At 36.0% G+C, this 17,569-nt stretch overlaps 2 protein-coding genes and 2 pseudogenes across 2 annotated transcripts in view; 3 read left to right on the forward strand and 1 right to left on the reverse strand.

Moving 5' to 3' along the window:
* LOC122331275 (pyruvate kinase PKM-like) overlaps positions 1-579 on the forward strand; it is a 7,882-nt gene extending 7,303 nt beyond the window's left edge. The window contains exon 11 of the mRNA XM_043228840.1: positions 461-579. Within this exon, the coding sequence (XP_043084775.1) occupies positions 461-579 (119 nt within the window). The remainder of the gene's footprint in view (positions 1-460) is intronic.
* A 1,993-nt stretch (positions 580-2,572) lies between these two features.
* Positions 2,573-5,322, forward strand: LOC122331133 (annotated as a pseudogene).
* Positions 5,323-6,997: 1,675 nt separating this feature from the next.
* Positions 6,998-11,413, forward strand: LOC122331135 (annotated as a pseudogene).
* Positions 11,414-12,473: 1,060 nt separating this feature from the next.
* On the reverse strand, positions 12,474-17,263 carry LOC122331129 (monoacylglycerol lipase ABHD2). Its single transcript, XM_043228604.1, has 10 exons — positions 17,151-17,263; positions 16,583-16,815; positions 16,321-16,496; positions 15,907-16,074; positions 15,317-15,500; positions 15,131-15,223; positions 14,889-14,990; positions 14,742-14,811; positions 14,575-14,659; positions 12,474-13,240 (listed from the first exon to the last, which is right to left on the reverse strand). Exons 2-10 carry the CDS (start codon positions 16,792-16,794, stop codon positions 13,074-13,076), a joined length of 1,257 nt encoding a protein of 418 aa, XP_043084539.1. The 5' UTR covers positions 16,795-16,815; positions 17,151-17,263; the 3' UTR covers positions 12,474-13,073.
* Between the last annotated feature and the right edge of the window lie 306 nt (positions 17,264-17,569).

A 17,569-nucleotide genomic window follows, 5' to 3' on the forward strand; every position in this document is an offset into this window, starting at 1 on the left:
AATTATGTATATATCACCAAATTATTCACGCTTTCCACCTTAAAATATTTTCAGTGCTGCTTAATGCATGCTCTGAGAAGTGTCTGCCATCTGCCATTGCACTGAATGACTTCTAAGCCTCAGAGAACTGAATTTTTACACCTCAACAAACTCAGGGAATCAGGGAATTACTAGTTAAAAAATGATCACACAACTCTCTCAGAGCAATTTCTTCCTGTCTCATTTGAAATTTAATGTGCATGGAACTGAGTCACCACAGAACAAATTAGACCTCAAAATAGTCTGTCTGGTCTTACAAGCATCTACCAAACTCACTGGCTGATTAAAACAGAACAGTAATACAGGAACCCAAACATTAACAACGGAGAAAAAATCAAACCAGTGGTAGCAGAAAATGAAGGTTCTGAAACAAAGTGAATCTTACGTTTCTGGAGGAATCTTCATTTGAGCATGTGTAAAGATGCAGCTTCTCAGCCTGTGCAGACCATGAAGAACGGGACCCAAGAAGACCCTCTGATGTTATTACATGATGCTGACATCTATCCTCAAGAGTCACATCTGTCATGGAAGAAGTCCTGAGAATCCACTACTCCAGCAGGATGACTAAAACCCAACGTCCATTCCAATCACTTCCATTCATGCTGGCCTTCCATGCTTTCAAACGCTCTCACAACCCTCCCGAGCTTCTCATCAACTGAACTTGCGCATCCAAAAGTTCTTGGAGAGCCTGATGAACCACGTCAGTGAGCTCCTAGTCATGCTCAGATCCTCCAGAAACTTCTCAAACTCTCATTGAGCTGCACGGAGTAATCAATGCTTCTCATATTCAGGATGATACCGATAATCCAAGTAATCCACTTAAGGTTATCATTAGGTCCTTCTTTCTTCGTGACCCAAACTCAGGTGAACGTGATATCAATACCTGCTCTCCGTCACATCATCATCCGCGTAACATCACACCTGGAAAATGTTCTCCAAAGTTCCATGGTTCTTGGCGTGAAATAATCCCAGTTATAATATACAAATCAAGCAAATGGCAAGCACACTGCTGCAGCTGAGATTCACTTCCAGAGTTATCCAACCTCCATCACCCAATTTACAGTGTAATCCACTTGATTACAATCTCTCCACACAGTGGGTTCATAAGCGTGGGGAGGGAGATGGAGAGAGGAGAAAAGGGTGGCACACTGGAGAGACGCAGTGGATTGGGTGAGTAAGAGTTTTGTTGTCACTAAGAGGATTAGTAGTGATTTCGGGAGGATTGGCCTATGTCCATCCAATCAGTGTAAGTGAACAGCTGTGGTTTGTAGAAGAACAAGGCCATCTAGTGGGGACATGACAGCCACTTGTTTTGCATGAGCATATGCAGACGCTCCATCCATCCTGTATGATGTTTCCTAATGCTACAAAGCTTCAGATCTTCTTCATTCTTTGTGAAAGAAAATAAAGGGCTTTTAGATGACCACGGATTGAACTGTATACTGTCATTTACTATCTGTCACGTGGCTTATGCTCAGAGGGCTAAGTTGTCCATATGCTGTGTGACCTTTGCTCTCTCTCTTTAGCACTGTCAAAACGATTAATCGTGATTAATTGCATCCAAAATAAAAGTTTTTGTTTAATATATTAGTGCGTACTATGTATACTTATTATGCATATATAAATACAAACACATGCATGTATATATTTAAGAAGCATACGTTATTCGTATATATTAAATATATTTATATATAATATAAAATACAATAATATAAATGTATATACATATAAATATTTTTAAAATATACTCTGTACCTCTATGTATTTATATATATGTAATAAACAAACCCTGTACCTTAATACATATATCATGTAAATAAAAACTCTTATTTTGGATTAAATTAATCACAATTAGAGACACTGTACCTATGTCTGTCTATGTGTAGTTCTCCCTGTGATCGCAAGCAGGGCTATTCGACTGGCAAAATAAAAAGATCGATATTTTCTTTACAATTTTTTTATTTTTAAACCCTTGGTAAAAAGAAAGTCATAAAGGTTTGATCATTTAAATTTTTTTTGTTATATTTTTTTCATCAAGGACCTCAAAGGAAAAACAAAAAACCTTGATTTCCTGTAGATCTAGGAATAAAAGAGAGAAACAAACAAAAATTACTAATTACAACATACATATCGTCGTGATTAAACAGATTTTAATCAATGATTTAATTAATAAAATGCCAGACACAATTCAGATAAAAGCACTTGGTATCCAAGACTCCAGGAATATGCTCAAAATCATTACAATATCACATTTATATAGTGAAATAAATGAAAAAAAAACTTCACCCTCTTGATGAACTTTGTATTTAGTCTGTACTATTGCTTATGTGTCTGAACTCAGTATCTTGCTAGCTGTCAAATTTAAGAGTGCCTTAACATTGTATTGCTATTTATCTCTTAGTAGTTTATTCTGCATACTAATTCAATTGATTTCCATTCACAAAAAGGGTTTCTGTTTTCCGCAGTCCACACAGTGATTTAAGCATCAAAACAACAATAAGCCTACAACAATATTTTCCAACGAAGCAGCCCAGGGGGAGGAGCTCTGCACTGGTATTTGTTTTGACCAATCAGAGTGCAATATGTAGAAACGGATCGACCAATCAAATTACTGGAATTGGGTCTTGTCCCGGCATGTTCTCGTAGCGCTGTTTCTCGTCGCATCCACGTGTACGCCGAGGTACGATATGTGCTGTTTTGTGAAACTATTTAAGGATTATAACGATAATAATTTGGCTGGAATGTTTTACAGTGTAACATTAATTAGGTTTGTATTGTTATTAAATGTGAAACGCGACCGATTGCGTTATTGTTCTTTTGCGGAATGTTTAGCTAGCCAGTGCTAAGTGAAAACAGAATGGTCACGATCACCGCTTATTTACAAATATATATAATAATTGACACTTTCAGACCATTTCCTTTCCTTAAATATATTGTATGGTCAAATATACAGTTAATGTATCTTAGTAATTTGAAAGCTGTCAGTTTTTTTTCATATTGTATATTTGGTATTAATTGTCATTATATAAGGTGTGTATATGGGTACAGACACTGCAGTTTGATTGACAAAAGTATCTTCTTTCTGACAGATGTCTGATTCACCTTGGAAATGCTCCACCAGCAATGGTGTCGACCAAAATAACATGTCAGCCACCAGCAAAAAAGAAAGCACTGTTCCACAAGAAGCTAAAAGGCGAAAGAAAACGAATAAATGGAAAAAATTTCACTTAAACGAAAAAGAGGAAAGAAACGACAGTTAGGAGAGCTTTTGGAAAGCAAGATGGAGTGTGTTAAACATGGAGATGTTTTGGATTCTGCGTCTGAACTGTCAACTCATGTTCAATTCAAAAGCCCAGAATAACTCTTGGTGCACTGACTAGTGAAGCTGAGTCTGCATTACCTCTCAGTGACAGCTGGGAGGTGGACAGTGGCTTTTCGTCTGAATTGAGTCCTCCCACTAGTGGCAGGAGTTCGCCGTCTGTGGGAATTGACCGCTCTAAGCTTGTAGCTATTGACTGTGAAATGGTCGGCACTGGACCTAGGGGCAAGTGTAATGAAGTGGCACGCTGTAGTATAGTAAGTTATAACGGTAGTGTTTTGTATGATAAGTATATTTTACCTCAGAATCCCGTCACAAACTTCCGCACAAGATGGAGTGGTATTAGGAAACAACATTTACAAAAGGCAGAGGATTTTAAGGTGGCTCAGAATGAGGTGAGGAGGCACTATACCTAACTGCGCTGTATATACAAGTTTCTGAGGAAGTTGCTCTGCTTTGTCCAGACAAAATTTAATTTCAATATTTTTTAGCATATGTAAAAACATATGAAGTTATTATTATTATATATTTTTTTTCCCTTACATTGTAACATCACATGATAGGACACATTAATAAGTCAGTATCAATCACCTTGATTATGTAGAATGTTATTATCTTTTAAAAAAAAAAAAACATTTTTAAACCACGAAAAGCTGTATCACTTCTGTATTTCAGAAACATTTAAAGATTTTTAATACATGATTTCGTAGAACATTGCTAAAATAAAACAGCTTTTTGTCTCTCTCTTTTTTTTTTTAGATTGTCAACATCCTCACAGGGAAGATTATTGTGGGCCATGCCTTATTTAATGATTTCGAGGTTCTTGACATCTCCGTCCCAACGCAAATGATTAGGGATACCTGTTACTGTGGATTGCTGAGAAAATTGAGCGACGCCTCCACTAAAGCCAGTATCTCTTTGAAGAGTCTGTCTCAGAAACTTCTCAATAGGACCATACAGGTAAACACTTGAAATGAATTAAAAGCTTAGTGTATATACAATTTCTCTTTACTTGCTGCTTGATGTTTACATAATGGATATTTCTTTTAGTCTGGAAGAATGGGCCACAGCTCCGTAGAGGATGCTTGTGCTGCCATGGACCTGTACAAGCTGATAGAGGACCAGTGGGAAAAAGACATCCTTCTGTCCCAGGATTTAGACACCGACCATACCTCAGACCCCTACAACAACCTTGAGCACTTCATGCAGGATGAATACTGGCCAGAAAGCATAATGGACTGCAGCCCCTAAGACCAAAAATTAGGATAATGATGCCAAACTCAATGCTATGAACCGTCTCTGTTGGTTAATGTTATTTAAACCTCAAACTTTTCTAAACGGTCAATAAAAAAAAATACATGGGAATGTTGTGAAACATTCAATTGCACTTGAAAAGTTTATTTAAATAACTTAAGCTTCGACTGATTGTTTATTAAGGTATTTTAAACATCAAAGTTAATATCAGGTTTCTGAATTGACTGTATTTTAAGGATTAACTCCATTGTGAGTTGTCATTTGTATTGATCAATGTTATTAATGTGTAATGTTATGTTAGTGACATTATGCTGCTAGTAAGCACTGACCACTCATATATTGTCACACTGACAATGCTGTTCATCTAAAAAGTACTGTCATGTGAAAAATTTAAATATAAAATGTTTAAATAAAGATTATGCAAATAATGTTCTGGAACTAATCATATAATTGTAATCAATTTGTAGCATTTCTTTTAAGGTCCACTGAACAATAAAAGACTGAACCTATCTGCTGAAGGATAGTTCAATGTTGTTCCAAACCTGTATGAATATCTTGTGTTAAACACAAAAGATACTTGGAAAAAACGGTTGACCATTGACTTCCTTAGTATGGAATGGGGTGGGAGATACGACTAAAATCTTAAATCGCAGTATCATTATTTGTATATAATGGTAGCAATATCACAATAAAGTTATTTATGCTTTAAATATGGTCTAGAAGAGCTCACATTTTTTTAAAGCCATAGAAATTTTATAATTCTTTTTACCAGTGTCTATCACAAAAAAACTAATATTAGCTTAAAATAACCCATAAACTTACTGAAGACAAACAGTCAGCTATGAATCAAGAAACTGTTCACAAGCAAACAAAAAAAACTACAGTAGAACAAATAATGTGACATACATTTATTAAAATGTACAAAAACGATACAACAATATCGCGAGTGTTGAAGACGATAAAACCATTGACACATTTCTGCCAGTGATAATAAAGTTGTTCTTCAAAAATATGTCCTGTTTTGCTCAACAGAAGAAAGTAGCTGAAATTATAACATCACCTCAATTGTCAGTAAATAGGCCTATATTTTGGTCCAACCCATGTTACGCCTCTCTTGACCCCAGTGGCCTTTGTGAACCTGCTTTCGCTCTTTGTTCAAACAATAGTTATATTGTCAAAAGATTTCAACATTTTGAATCTACTATTTTGGTTTTCAGTAGGTGTGTGTATAGACGACAGTGTGATGCAAGCTCTAACTTGGCAGCACACGATCAAGGTTGGATTGAAACCGTGATGTAACGCGTTGTCTTATAAGCTTTCATGTAAGCGTTTATTTATCTGAAGATTCTGGCTCGGCTGAAACATTATACCTGCATAATAATGAATCATAAAATTTTGTCTTTCAACTATGCCTTTACCCAGAAGAGCAGTTCTGCTAGCACAGAGACGACCATTGTGCTGCAATCACTGCTTTAGTAATACAGACCTCACATTCAAAGGCTAAATCCTGCTTTACAGGATTATGGCCACCGATCAATGTATCAGTGGGAAACATTGCAGTGACGCTTGAGGGTGAAATACGATCATTCTGGCTGCAAACCACTGGCTGCTTACAACTAAAACAGTTTTGACTACCGTCTTGATTTTTTTATGGTCTAAACTAATGCATTTTTATTTTATATATATATATATATATATATATATATATATATATATATATATATATATATATATATATATATATATACTGTATATATATATATATATATATATATATATATATATATATATATATAAAACAGTTTTTTTCTTATTCATATATAATTGTTAAGCTGTTATCTAGCCATTGTTAGAGTATTTTTAAATGTACAAACATTTTAGATTTTTTGGAAATATTTTAATTCACTTACATAATTCTTGATTTATTTTTACAGCGTTTAACAATAAATATTCTTCAAAAGCGCTCTAAAAATATTCAAAAATGCTTTAGAAATGCTATACATATATATATATATACATATATATATATATATATATATATATATATATATATATATATATATATATACACACATATATATATATTTGTTCTTACATTTCTATATTGTAGAGAAATAAACTTATTCAGCCTTTATTGTAAGCAAAAGGTTAAAAGGTTTGACCTTTTTAATTGATGCATTATTTCATAACCTAATTCTTATGAAAATGCCTACATCTGTATCTTGGCATTTGAACACGGCTTTGTGTTCAAGGTCTATTTCCAGAAACAATTCACGTTGCCAGCACATATTTTTCACTGGTGCTGGAATCCAGTCAAATCTTATTGGTCAGTGGATTGCTAAACCCTCCCTCACATTTAACCTCTAATAATATTAACCGCTAATATGTCTGACACACTCTTTCTCATAAACTCCCTTTTTTTTTTTTAATCACACAATGTGTTTGGGGTCAAGCAAGGTTCCTCTTGATTAAAATATGAGAGTCATGATGCTATAGGCTGCAGGCGATTGGTCAATGTTCTCTTTGCTCCTTTTCTCAATGTTTTTGGCTGATTAACATCAAATCTGCTCTGCTTAATCCATATGACGTTGTTAATCCATCACAGGTCACACTACAAATTATTGCAGCCTGCTGTTGCTCACCTCACTCAGTTCTGGTGGCTTGAGTAGCACCGCATTGTGTCAGGTAAGTGTCGTTTCCTGGGGCAGAGCATGGGATTTGTTATGTCATATAGGACGTACGTTACTCAAGTTTTGAAAACATAAACATTAATGTTGATGATGGATAATTCTGTGTTGGTGATTTGTAGCAAGGTATAATTAATTAAATTATTTGGGAGTTTGTTTTTCACTCCAATCTTTTTCATCTGGCGCAATTTTTCACCTCAGCATGTCAGACTAATGGACACTTATCACATAACATATCACATCTTCTGGAGTGCTTGTGATATAACAAGAAATTTCCAATTTATATAACGTAATGTCTCATGTGATCTGCCTTTAAAATTGGACATCGCAGGTGGACTTCCCAGGGGGACACAAAAGGTTTATTGGGAGTCCACAAAAATGATTTTACTACAAAACTTTAAATATTAACAAGGTATTAAACATGCTTTGTTTCTATTTTGTTGTAATTCATGTTATTTATTTTTCCTTATTATATGATTTAATTTCATGTGTTTAATTATTTTGACATTCTTACCAGAGTTTCAGCAGGTCTTAAAAATCTAACTTTTGTTCACAAATTAAGGTTTTGAAAAGGAACAGAAAGTTTTAAATTCAAGTCATGGAATGAAATGTTGCAGGAATTACAAAACTGAATATCTTACTCAGTAATAATAATAATGTTATTTTCAAATTCAAATTTTCAAAATTATGTCAAGATACGTTTAATTGACATTCAAGATAAAAATTTTCTTATTTTCTGTTTTCTAAAGACTGGTCATAAATCAAGGTTAGAAACGATATGAATTGATTACAGAATAATAAAACAATCTTTAAATATTTTTAAAATATATGTTACGTCTAAAAACATTTTTTTAATAATTTATTTTATTGGTTTATTCAATTAGTATTTTATTACTTTAATAGTGGGTGAAAAGGACAAAAAGTACAATGACAATACAAAGCCACTTATTTAATTCCTCAAACTGGTTTTTTTATTGTATCATGGTTAATCTTTCTTTGTCAAACAGTATAATTGGGTGATTATGCATATAACAATGTAAAAAATAAAGGTAAGAGAATCATCATCATTTAGGGACCTTAGCATTCAAATGTTTTAGTTTTTTTAAATCCCTGCTTTCATTGATGAGTCACTGAACTTGTATAATTTCTCATGGTTCATAAAAACCACTATGTTTTTTATGTATCATAAAAGCCTTTTTGTTTTAGGCGAAGCATTTTCTTTGTGATCATTATCTCTCTTTCCGCAGAAAGTTGCACTGAGCATCTGAAGAAATGGCTGTTGTTGTGAGTACATTCATTTTTTGTCTTTATAGACCGTTAAACTTGATTCAGTGTTGCATTTGCTTACTGTTTAAATTTCCATTAGTGAAACAAAGAAAACTTTTCCTACTGAAGTCTTAAGACCCTGTTATGTCACCCAACATGTGATCTCACCCAGGTTCCTCCAAACCATTACTCATTTGATGAACAAATGTTTCAAGAACAAGTCGGATCTTAGTGTTTAGGGATAGAGCTACGTACATTAGCGGCTTATCCCCAATCTCAGACCGGTTTTACTAGGCTTTGCGCAGTTCATGTGAGTGAGCTTAGCACTGGCCCACACTAGCTTCCATTGATTGGGGCTACTAAACTAAAGTGTTTGCTTAAACTCAGGATTAGCATGTTTTCATAAGTCTTTCTCCATAACCTTTTTATAGAGTGGAACATTTCGGATGGTGTCCGAGGAGGAGCAGGCCCTCAGGGCTAAGCTGGAGCACCTCACGGTCAAAGATCACGGCCCGGTGTACGGACCCTGTGCTCAAATACCTGACCACACGGTGCAGAAGGTGTGAGATAAAAGTATAAAATATACACATTTAGACTGAACAAAGCACTTTTGCTATCTACATATGAATTAACTATTGCTAATCCACTGTTAGCACTGTTGCTAAACTAAGCGTTGCTATGGTTTCGAATCTGATTGGCTGAGAGGAGCTCTATAGTCTCTATAGTGGTGAAACATGAGATATATTTAGTTTTGGGTAAATCTAACAGGCTCTCTTTGGTCTATTATTTGTCCCAAAATACTCTCATTACGTTATACTTTATGCGACTTTAGTGCTCAGAGCGCTGTCTTTGCACTCTCGACTGAATTACCTAGCTACTTTACGATGTTGTTTATTAAATATTATTTTTCAATAAATAATATGCATATAAATAAAAGCACATTTTAATCAGTATTTAGTAATGGGAACTGGTGTGTTCGTGATGGTGATTGGTTACATTGTTTTGTCATTAGATGGCGACAAGAATAATTAATTGTAATTTTTTTTTTTTTATAAAATACAAAAACTTCCATGCTTCATTCTGCTTTTGTAAACTGCTCCTTTACAAACAATTGTGTTTTTACGAATATTTTAACTCAATGAATTTCATTTCAATGAATGCTTGAACGTGTGTCGCAGGCTAAAGACGAGCTGAACGAGACGGATGAGAAGCGGTGTCAGCCGTGAAGGAGCTCAGAGGCATTATTAAAGACAAGGCGGACACTGGAGACGACCTCGCTAGAGGTGTTCAGGACACTTTTGGGGGGAAACCTGACATCGTGCTGGTGAGGTTTATCCGTGCCAGAAAATATGAAGTCAACAGGGCCTATGAGCTCATGAAGGGTAAATAGTTTCGGCGAAGGCATTTTATTATTTTACTATTGCAACCACAATGCCGCTTGCCCTGAGAGGCTGCCGTTTGTTTTGGTCGTCCTCTAGGTTATGTGCGCTTCAGGCGGGATTACCCAGAGCTCTTTGAAAACTTAACCCCGGAGGCTGTCCGCAGCACTATTGAAGCCGGTTACCCAGGGATCCTGTCCAGCAGAGATAAATACGGCCGCGTGGTGCTGCTCTTCAACATTGAGAACTGGGATTACGAGGAGATCACTTTTGATGAGGTGATTTTGTTTTTTTCAACGATGATAGGCTATAAACTGGTAGAAAGCTTGCGTGTTGATTGGTGTCCTTTTGTCTTTTTCATTTTTTATTGTATTAATAAAAATATGCACCGCGAAGGTCAGTTTTTGGACTAAATGAATGCTTTGACCAGGTCTGTTGACCATTGCGTGTATGCAGATCCTCAGAGCCTATTGTGTGATCCTGGAGAAGCTTTTTGGAAAACGAGGAGACTCAGATTAACGGGTTTTGCATCATTGAAAACTTTAAGGGTTTCACAATGCAGCAAGCTTCTGGCATCAAGCCCACAGAGCTGAAGAAAATGGTGGATATGTTGCAGGTGATGCATCTGCTTTTATCTCTGTATTAGTTCTTAAAACGGCATTCAGTAATACATACCTGCAAAAAATGTTTATAATAAAGCAATTAATGTGGACCGACATACAGCCCTCTCTTCGATTCCTGGCTAAGTTGTCCTGTCACTATGAATATATATGATTTTTTTTTTTGCGTTAATGCAATGTTGCAAACACGCCACTAGGTGGCAGTATAGGTCCGAAATGACAGCAATAACTAATAAACGTTAATCTTTCCGCATTGTTGCTTTTTCTTTTGTTTGACAGGACTCTTTTCCTGCACGTTTCAAAGCAGTTCACTTTATCCACCAGCCCTGGTACTTCACCACCACCTACAATGTGGTCAAACCCTGATGAAGAGCAAACTGTTGGAAAGGGTAAACTGCGTTGGACAGAATTTGTGGAAAACCAGATTTTATTTATGTCGGATGAGAAAGTGGTTTTGACTTTCTTTCTTTTGAAGGTGTTTGTCCACGGTGACGAGCTGGAGACCTATTTCAAGGAGTTCGATGCTGAAATCCTACCTTCAGACTTCGATGGGAAAGGTGGCAAGTACGACGGCAAGGTCACAGCAGCACATCTCTTTGACTAAGCTCTTTTTATGTGTCGCCGCACCAGAGAGCGACCGTGTGATATTGTAGTTGTATTGCGTTACAGAATGATTGAACGTGTTGTTGTTTTTTGAGAGTGCGAATGCAGCAGCACAGAGATTTTCCCATACCAAACAACCAACTTACTGGAAAAGTCTCCAGATGTCATTAAAGAGGAATGAAACAGATACGGTCAGCTAGTTTCCTGTGACACTGCGTTCTGTTGGAGTGCTTGACATTCCTAACTAATCTCAGGCAGGCCCCCTTTTTAGATTTAACCAGAAAATAGATATTCTTTTGGAACAGATGCCAGATGACTAAGACCAGACATCTCTGCTGTTTCTCTTGTTAAGCGAGAATGGAAAAATACTCAACCTCAAACTATGTTTAAAACATAATTGTGAGAATACATGATGTTTGATTGGAGAACTTTCTATAGAAAGTTAAAGTCGAGGACGTACATTTGAATAATAAATAAAGTGCACACTTAAAATGACATATTCATGTATTTCCTGTAACAGAAAACAAATAAAAACCTTTTTGAATGTCAAACTTCAGACTTGAGTGCTACGTCTATCTATTTCTAGAAAATAAGACGTCGAGTTACAGAAATTTCCACAAATTGGGTACAAAACAGGCTTGAAACTATTTCAGTTTAAAAAATTAAGACAACATTAGCCTAATCAGATGATTAATAATTAATATGAGTAGTTTAAATGACTAATGACTTTAAATGACTAAATGAGTAGTGTCATGATGATTTATCACATTAAAAATAAGTTTGTATATATATATATATATATATATATATATATATATATATATATATATATAACCATTTTCATATTTTGAAAATGTTTACATGTAATATACAATGTATATTATTTAAATATATTTAATATAAAAATACTACATATTTTTCCTAAATATATACGTGCATGTGTGTTTTTATATATACATAAAAAATATACACAGCACACACAAACGGCAAGCTCATTTATGTGTTTGACAGCACTAATATAAGTTAAAATATATAAAAAAGTAGTCTGAATACTAAAATAAACATGTTAGGAACAGATACTGCCAAGAAGGGATTTAAACTGCTTGTTATTCAATGAAAATTCAACACATGATGTGAAAAAGCTAAACCACTTTAAGAGTGCAGTAAAACACTGTCATTGTTATTTTGGTTTACTGTTAAATTAAAAGCAAATAATTTTTTACCATGTTTACTTGTCTTGTAGAACAACAGAGAATGAAAAAGAGATTATTTTAAAAGACGCCAATAAATGGGAGACACTGTCAGATTATTGCTTCAGTTGTTTTTCAATTTATTCAATACATTTAACGAAAATAGCAGCAATAAAAAGATTAAAGTACCATGGAATAAAGTGCCAATAAAACATAAGGCGAACTGACTATTCAAAAGCAAATGTAAGACCAAATTTGTTGAACTTTCATCACTTGATATTAACGATTTCTAAACTAATCTGAGTTTTGACGAGTTATTATTTAAGATATGCTGACATCATAGCATAGAAAAATCTATGTAAACGACAGCTGGTGAATTAAGTGTTAGTTACAACAGTTATTAGTCTTCACCTCTTTACCATCTCCTCTTACCAAGTATGTTTTTTCCACAAGGTTCACTATGACCTTTTTCAAAAACATTTTATGAATCCCTCTTCACAGTTTGTCAGGCATTGTAGCGATACACCGTTGACATCTGACGCAACTTATGGTAAGTGCAATTTATTACCATATGTGCTTTCTCTCAAATTCCTGCTTGAAGGTCAGAGCGAACTCTAGCGAGTCAGACCTTTAAAAACCATCAAAACCACCTCAACTCAGAGCAAACGAGAACACCACGAAGTGTCATGCTTAGTGTTGCACAAGCTTTATTTTTCCTACTGGCACTGCGGCCTGTGTTTCTCCCACTGACAGATAGCGTTGGCATAGCTGACTATGACTTTGTCCATCCAGGAAAGAGGTTGAGGAAAAAGAACGGCGCCTTCAAAGAAGCCGAGATGACCTCCGTGTAGTGTCAGAGCGAAGATCACATTTTGCTTCTTTTCTGTGGATAAACCATAGAACACATTGAACATTGAAAGCTATTTAAATGTCTTTATTTAAACCTCTTAGAGGAAGCCGTTCATTCTAGAATTGGGCTATACTTCATTTAGCAATTGGACGTGCTGCTCTGCATGTTTTGACCCATGAAATTTATTGTTTCAGTAATTGTGCAATATGCATATGTCTGAGAAAACACTCATCGCACAAAATGCGTTCGATTGAATGAAGAAGCGTCGTAAGGCATTTGTTTGGGAATTGGGCTAAGCTGGCTGTGTAAGGTCCTTTTGATTTACTTTAAGCAACTCAGAAGAGGTATTTGTTCAGAAATCAGACTATTTTGGTCGTGCATTATGCCTTTGATGGAATAAACAGTAGTGACTCACATTAGGCATTGGTTCAGAAGACTATTTTGGTTGCGCGGTATGCCTTTGATTCACTAAATAGTGACTCACACTAGGCACTGGCTCAGAAATCAGACGGCTTTGGTTGTGCATTATACCTCTGATTCACTAAAAACGAGCAACTCGCTACAAGGATTCATGCAATAATCAGACTAATTTGGTAGTGCAAGATCATTTTGACCCACTATAAAGAACCAACTTACATGAGGCATTCTTTATTTTAAGTTTATTAAGTTAAACTTAATTTGTTTCAGAAATGACTACCCTGGTAGCAGAACATGCTTTTGATTCACTAAAAAGGGTTCTTGAGACATTTATTTGAGAATCAGATTGCGGTGCTGCTGTAGTGCGATAAACTTTGTCAGAGTACTTGAAAAAAGGTTTTCAGCTCACATCGCCCAGTTTTATTTTTAAGTGCACCAAAATAACAATCGGTTCTCTTATTATAAATCCACCTTATTATTAATAATATTAATATTATAATGAATTAACAGCATTGAATATCCATTAGACATTCTCAGGAAACTAAATAATCAATACAAATTCATAAATAAGGCTGCAGAGACTTTTGTCTTGGCCTCTTTAAAAATGCATCAACTTTAAAGTTCTGTTGAAGCTCAAGAAGATTAGGTGTCCCATATTTCCTTAGTGCGAAGGCAGTTAGGCTTGTTAATAGGGGTTCTTTCACCTGAGGCTGAAGGAACAAGCTGACGGCAGTAATCTGATAAATAATCACAGAGGAAAGATCAGATGGCACTGAAAAATTCAGCACAGGTGTCCAGTGCAGGATCTTAGAAACACAGCGGTGCTGAGAGTCTTAATGGGCACCTAAAAGCACTATTAGGCCATACGTGTCCAAGACGCGTGACCTCTCTCTTGCTAAAGATGGATGAAACGGATGAGTAAAATGAATAAAAACCTAGTATATAAATACCTGCTAGTGTGCGAGGTATGGTCAGCAGTGACTGGTGGACTAATGGATCATCTGAAGAGTTCATTAAGAGGAGAGGAACGCTGATCTAATATGAGAGACGTATAAGATTATAGCTTTCAAAAGCACAACATGACTTAATATAACTGGCTTTGAATACTGTTACCTACATTGTGAATATAATGCACACAGCTTTCCTTCTCATAGTACTCCTTTAGGGAGTTGTGCCCATGAAACTTCCTAATAAAGACATACATTTTGAAAAGAGTCATTATGGGAACATAAGATGCAGGGTCTTATGAAAGCTTTTAAAGTACCTCATAATGTTGTCATCAATCTGCATGAGTGAAGTGGCCGTATACAGACGGCTGAGGTCAGCAGCCTCCATGGTGCTAGAGCTCATTCCAAACAGACTTGCCCTACAGGACAGATTTACTTCACTCAGTTTCACACGGGATACTTAGGGATATAAAGCAACCGGTTGCCAGGAACGAATGTAAATCATACGGTTTACTGGCCATTAATCAGAGTCAGATATTTCGCATAAATAAGGAGTTACCTGTGAGACAGAATGATTTTTTTCATGTTGTCTGCCATGAGGAAGTTGTACAGTCTTCTGCACCGATCCCACTGTAGAAATGTCTCTTGAGCCCTATAGACAAACAAATAAAAGAGAAAGCCAAGTTGTCGGAATTACATCTTTACAATTGTATGTTAAGGGAATAAGTTAAAAATACGTTGTCACCTCAGAGCACTGTATCCTTGGCAGACGCTGACACAGCACAGCACCCGCTCCTGATTGGCTGGATTCTCACCCAGGTATTTGCAGGCGATGTTCCCTCCCAGACTGAAGCCCACCACGATGAGCTGAGTTTGTGGGAATGTGCGTTTAATGTAGCCCACCATGGCTGAAAACTCCCAGGTACAACCTTTAATAGAGTTACACAATAAACCATAGTTAAACACAATACCAATCAGCATTCAGTGGTTGCTATACATTTTCTATAGAAAGATTTAATTATTTAAATGATAATTATAAATTCCAAAAATATATATTATTTAATTACACATTGATAATATACATACACATATACACACTACCAGTCAAAATATTTAGAACAGCAAAGTTATTAATGTGTTTTTTTTATATATATAAATTCACCAAGCCTGCATTTATTTGATTCAAAATACATAAAAATCTGTAATATTGTGAAATATTTATAACTTTCTTTTTTCTATTTTCATCTTATTATGAAGAAATTGTGACTAACAGCCTAATTATTTTTCACAGATACTCTTGTTTCATAACAAACATGCTTGCCAAGCCCGGTTTACCGTAGGTGAACATCCTTGGGGAAGTCAGCTCAATGTTTGGTAGAGCTCCAAGATGGTTGAGAACAGCACACCTGTAGCCTTGTTTCTGTGAATAATCCACAAAGGTCCGTATATAATGCTTCTCACTATGGTTACCAATCCCAGGACAGATCACCATGGTGATGTCATCTGTGATGGGACACAGACAGATAAACTCTAGTGAAAGTACGAGCAACACCTTTGCCTCTCCAGAGGATTTGTCTTAATCATGAACACCATAAGTGGATGAAAATGAGAAGCTGTCTATAAATGCAAGAAAGCAGCATAAATGATTATTTGTGAGTCTTTTTAAAACATATGATAGTGTATATTTTTAGATCAAGATTTCCCATTTGGGGTCAAAATTCCCTGTGCGATTGAAAAATGAAGACTCACCTCCTGTACTGTGGACGCCTTGTGGCTCAAACAGGTCAAAGGTGGCAGTGGCTCCATCTGGCATAGGCAGGTACTTACGCAGCCCACAAGGTTTAGGGGACTTTACCCTTCCCATCTTCCCATAAAGAGCAGTCTGGAGATGTCCACTCTTCCCCCATAACAAGGGAGGGATGTACCTAGAAACACGGGCAAGTGGCGTAATAGCTATGTAGTGTATCAAAATATTTATTGAACTAATAATTTACTCTCGGATCGCACTCACTCTTTGGTGAGAATGGGGCAAGACTTGAGCAGGTAGTGATTGAGAGGGGTGTCCTGACAGGTGATGTCGGGGGCCGCCGTAGGACACTTCAGGTTCAAGCTCCGCACTATGACATACAGCACTGTGGCTACTGCAGCCAGCTTCATGCCATCAAACATGGCTGGCATCTCAGGAGACATGGTGCGGACGTCTGGCTCCACTTGGGCACTCATGATGGATTAGTTTACTAATATCTTATTTAAGGGGGAAAATATAATAAAAGGAAATATGTTAATATTTTAACTTTTAAAATGCATACATGAAAATATAAATAAGCTGCAGAATAGCACATATTTCAAATATCACTTTACGTTCAGATCAAAGGGAACAAGCCTCTAAATATTCATAAATTATATGAATATAATATCAGACATTACTTGACCTATATATGCACCTATGCAGACACATATGCATAAGGGATAGAAAAGAGTACATTTGGGGAAAAAATGGCTAAACATATGTAAAGATAGGATAAATATAAAAGACATAAGTATCGCGCGTGGAATGAATAAATAATTTCATATCACACCTTGGCTCTTGAAAAATGTGCGCTGGGTTACAGAGCAGCTTCAGAATGTGAATGTTCAGGTACAGAGGTGCTTCGCTGACCCAGATGTGTCATTCAGTCAAAGTATTCTGCATCATGCAACAGTTAGAAGAGGTTAATCTGTCTGCTCTCACTGAGCAGCCTACAGTTTTTGTTGACAGAGTTATTTTAACATTTTTATTCTTCAATACGAAGCTGCTGTATTACGCGTTTAGGAAAATAAATATCGCTCGTGCTTTAACAGACTATAACTATAACATATTCTTGGCATTCACAGCATGCGTAAAAACAATGTATGCCTTGCCTTCAAAGTTGTCCAAGGACTCGTCTGCGCCGCTGCTCTTGACATCTTCACTGTAGCGTTCCTCAAAGACATCTGACGACTACAAACAACACTGATC

Source organism: Puntigrus tetrazona, chromosome 25 (genome assembly GCF_018831695.1).
Source record: "Puntigrus tetrazona isolate hp1 chromosome 25, ASM1883169v1, whole genome shotgun sequence".
NCBI lineage: Eukaryota > Metazoa > Chordata > Actinopteri > Cypriniformes > Cyprinidae > Puntigrus > Puntigrus tetrazona.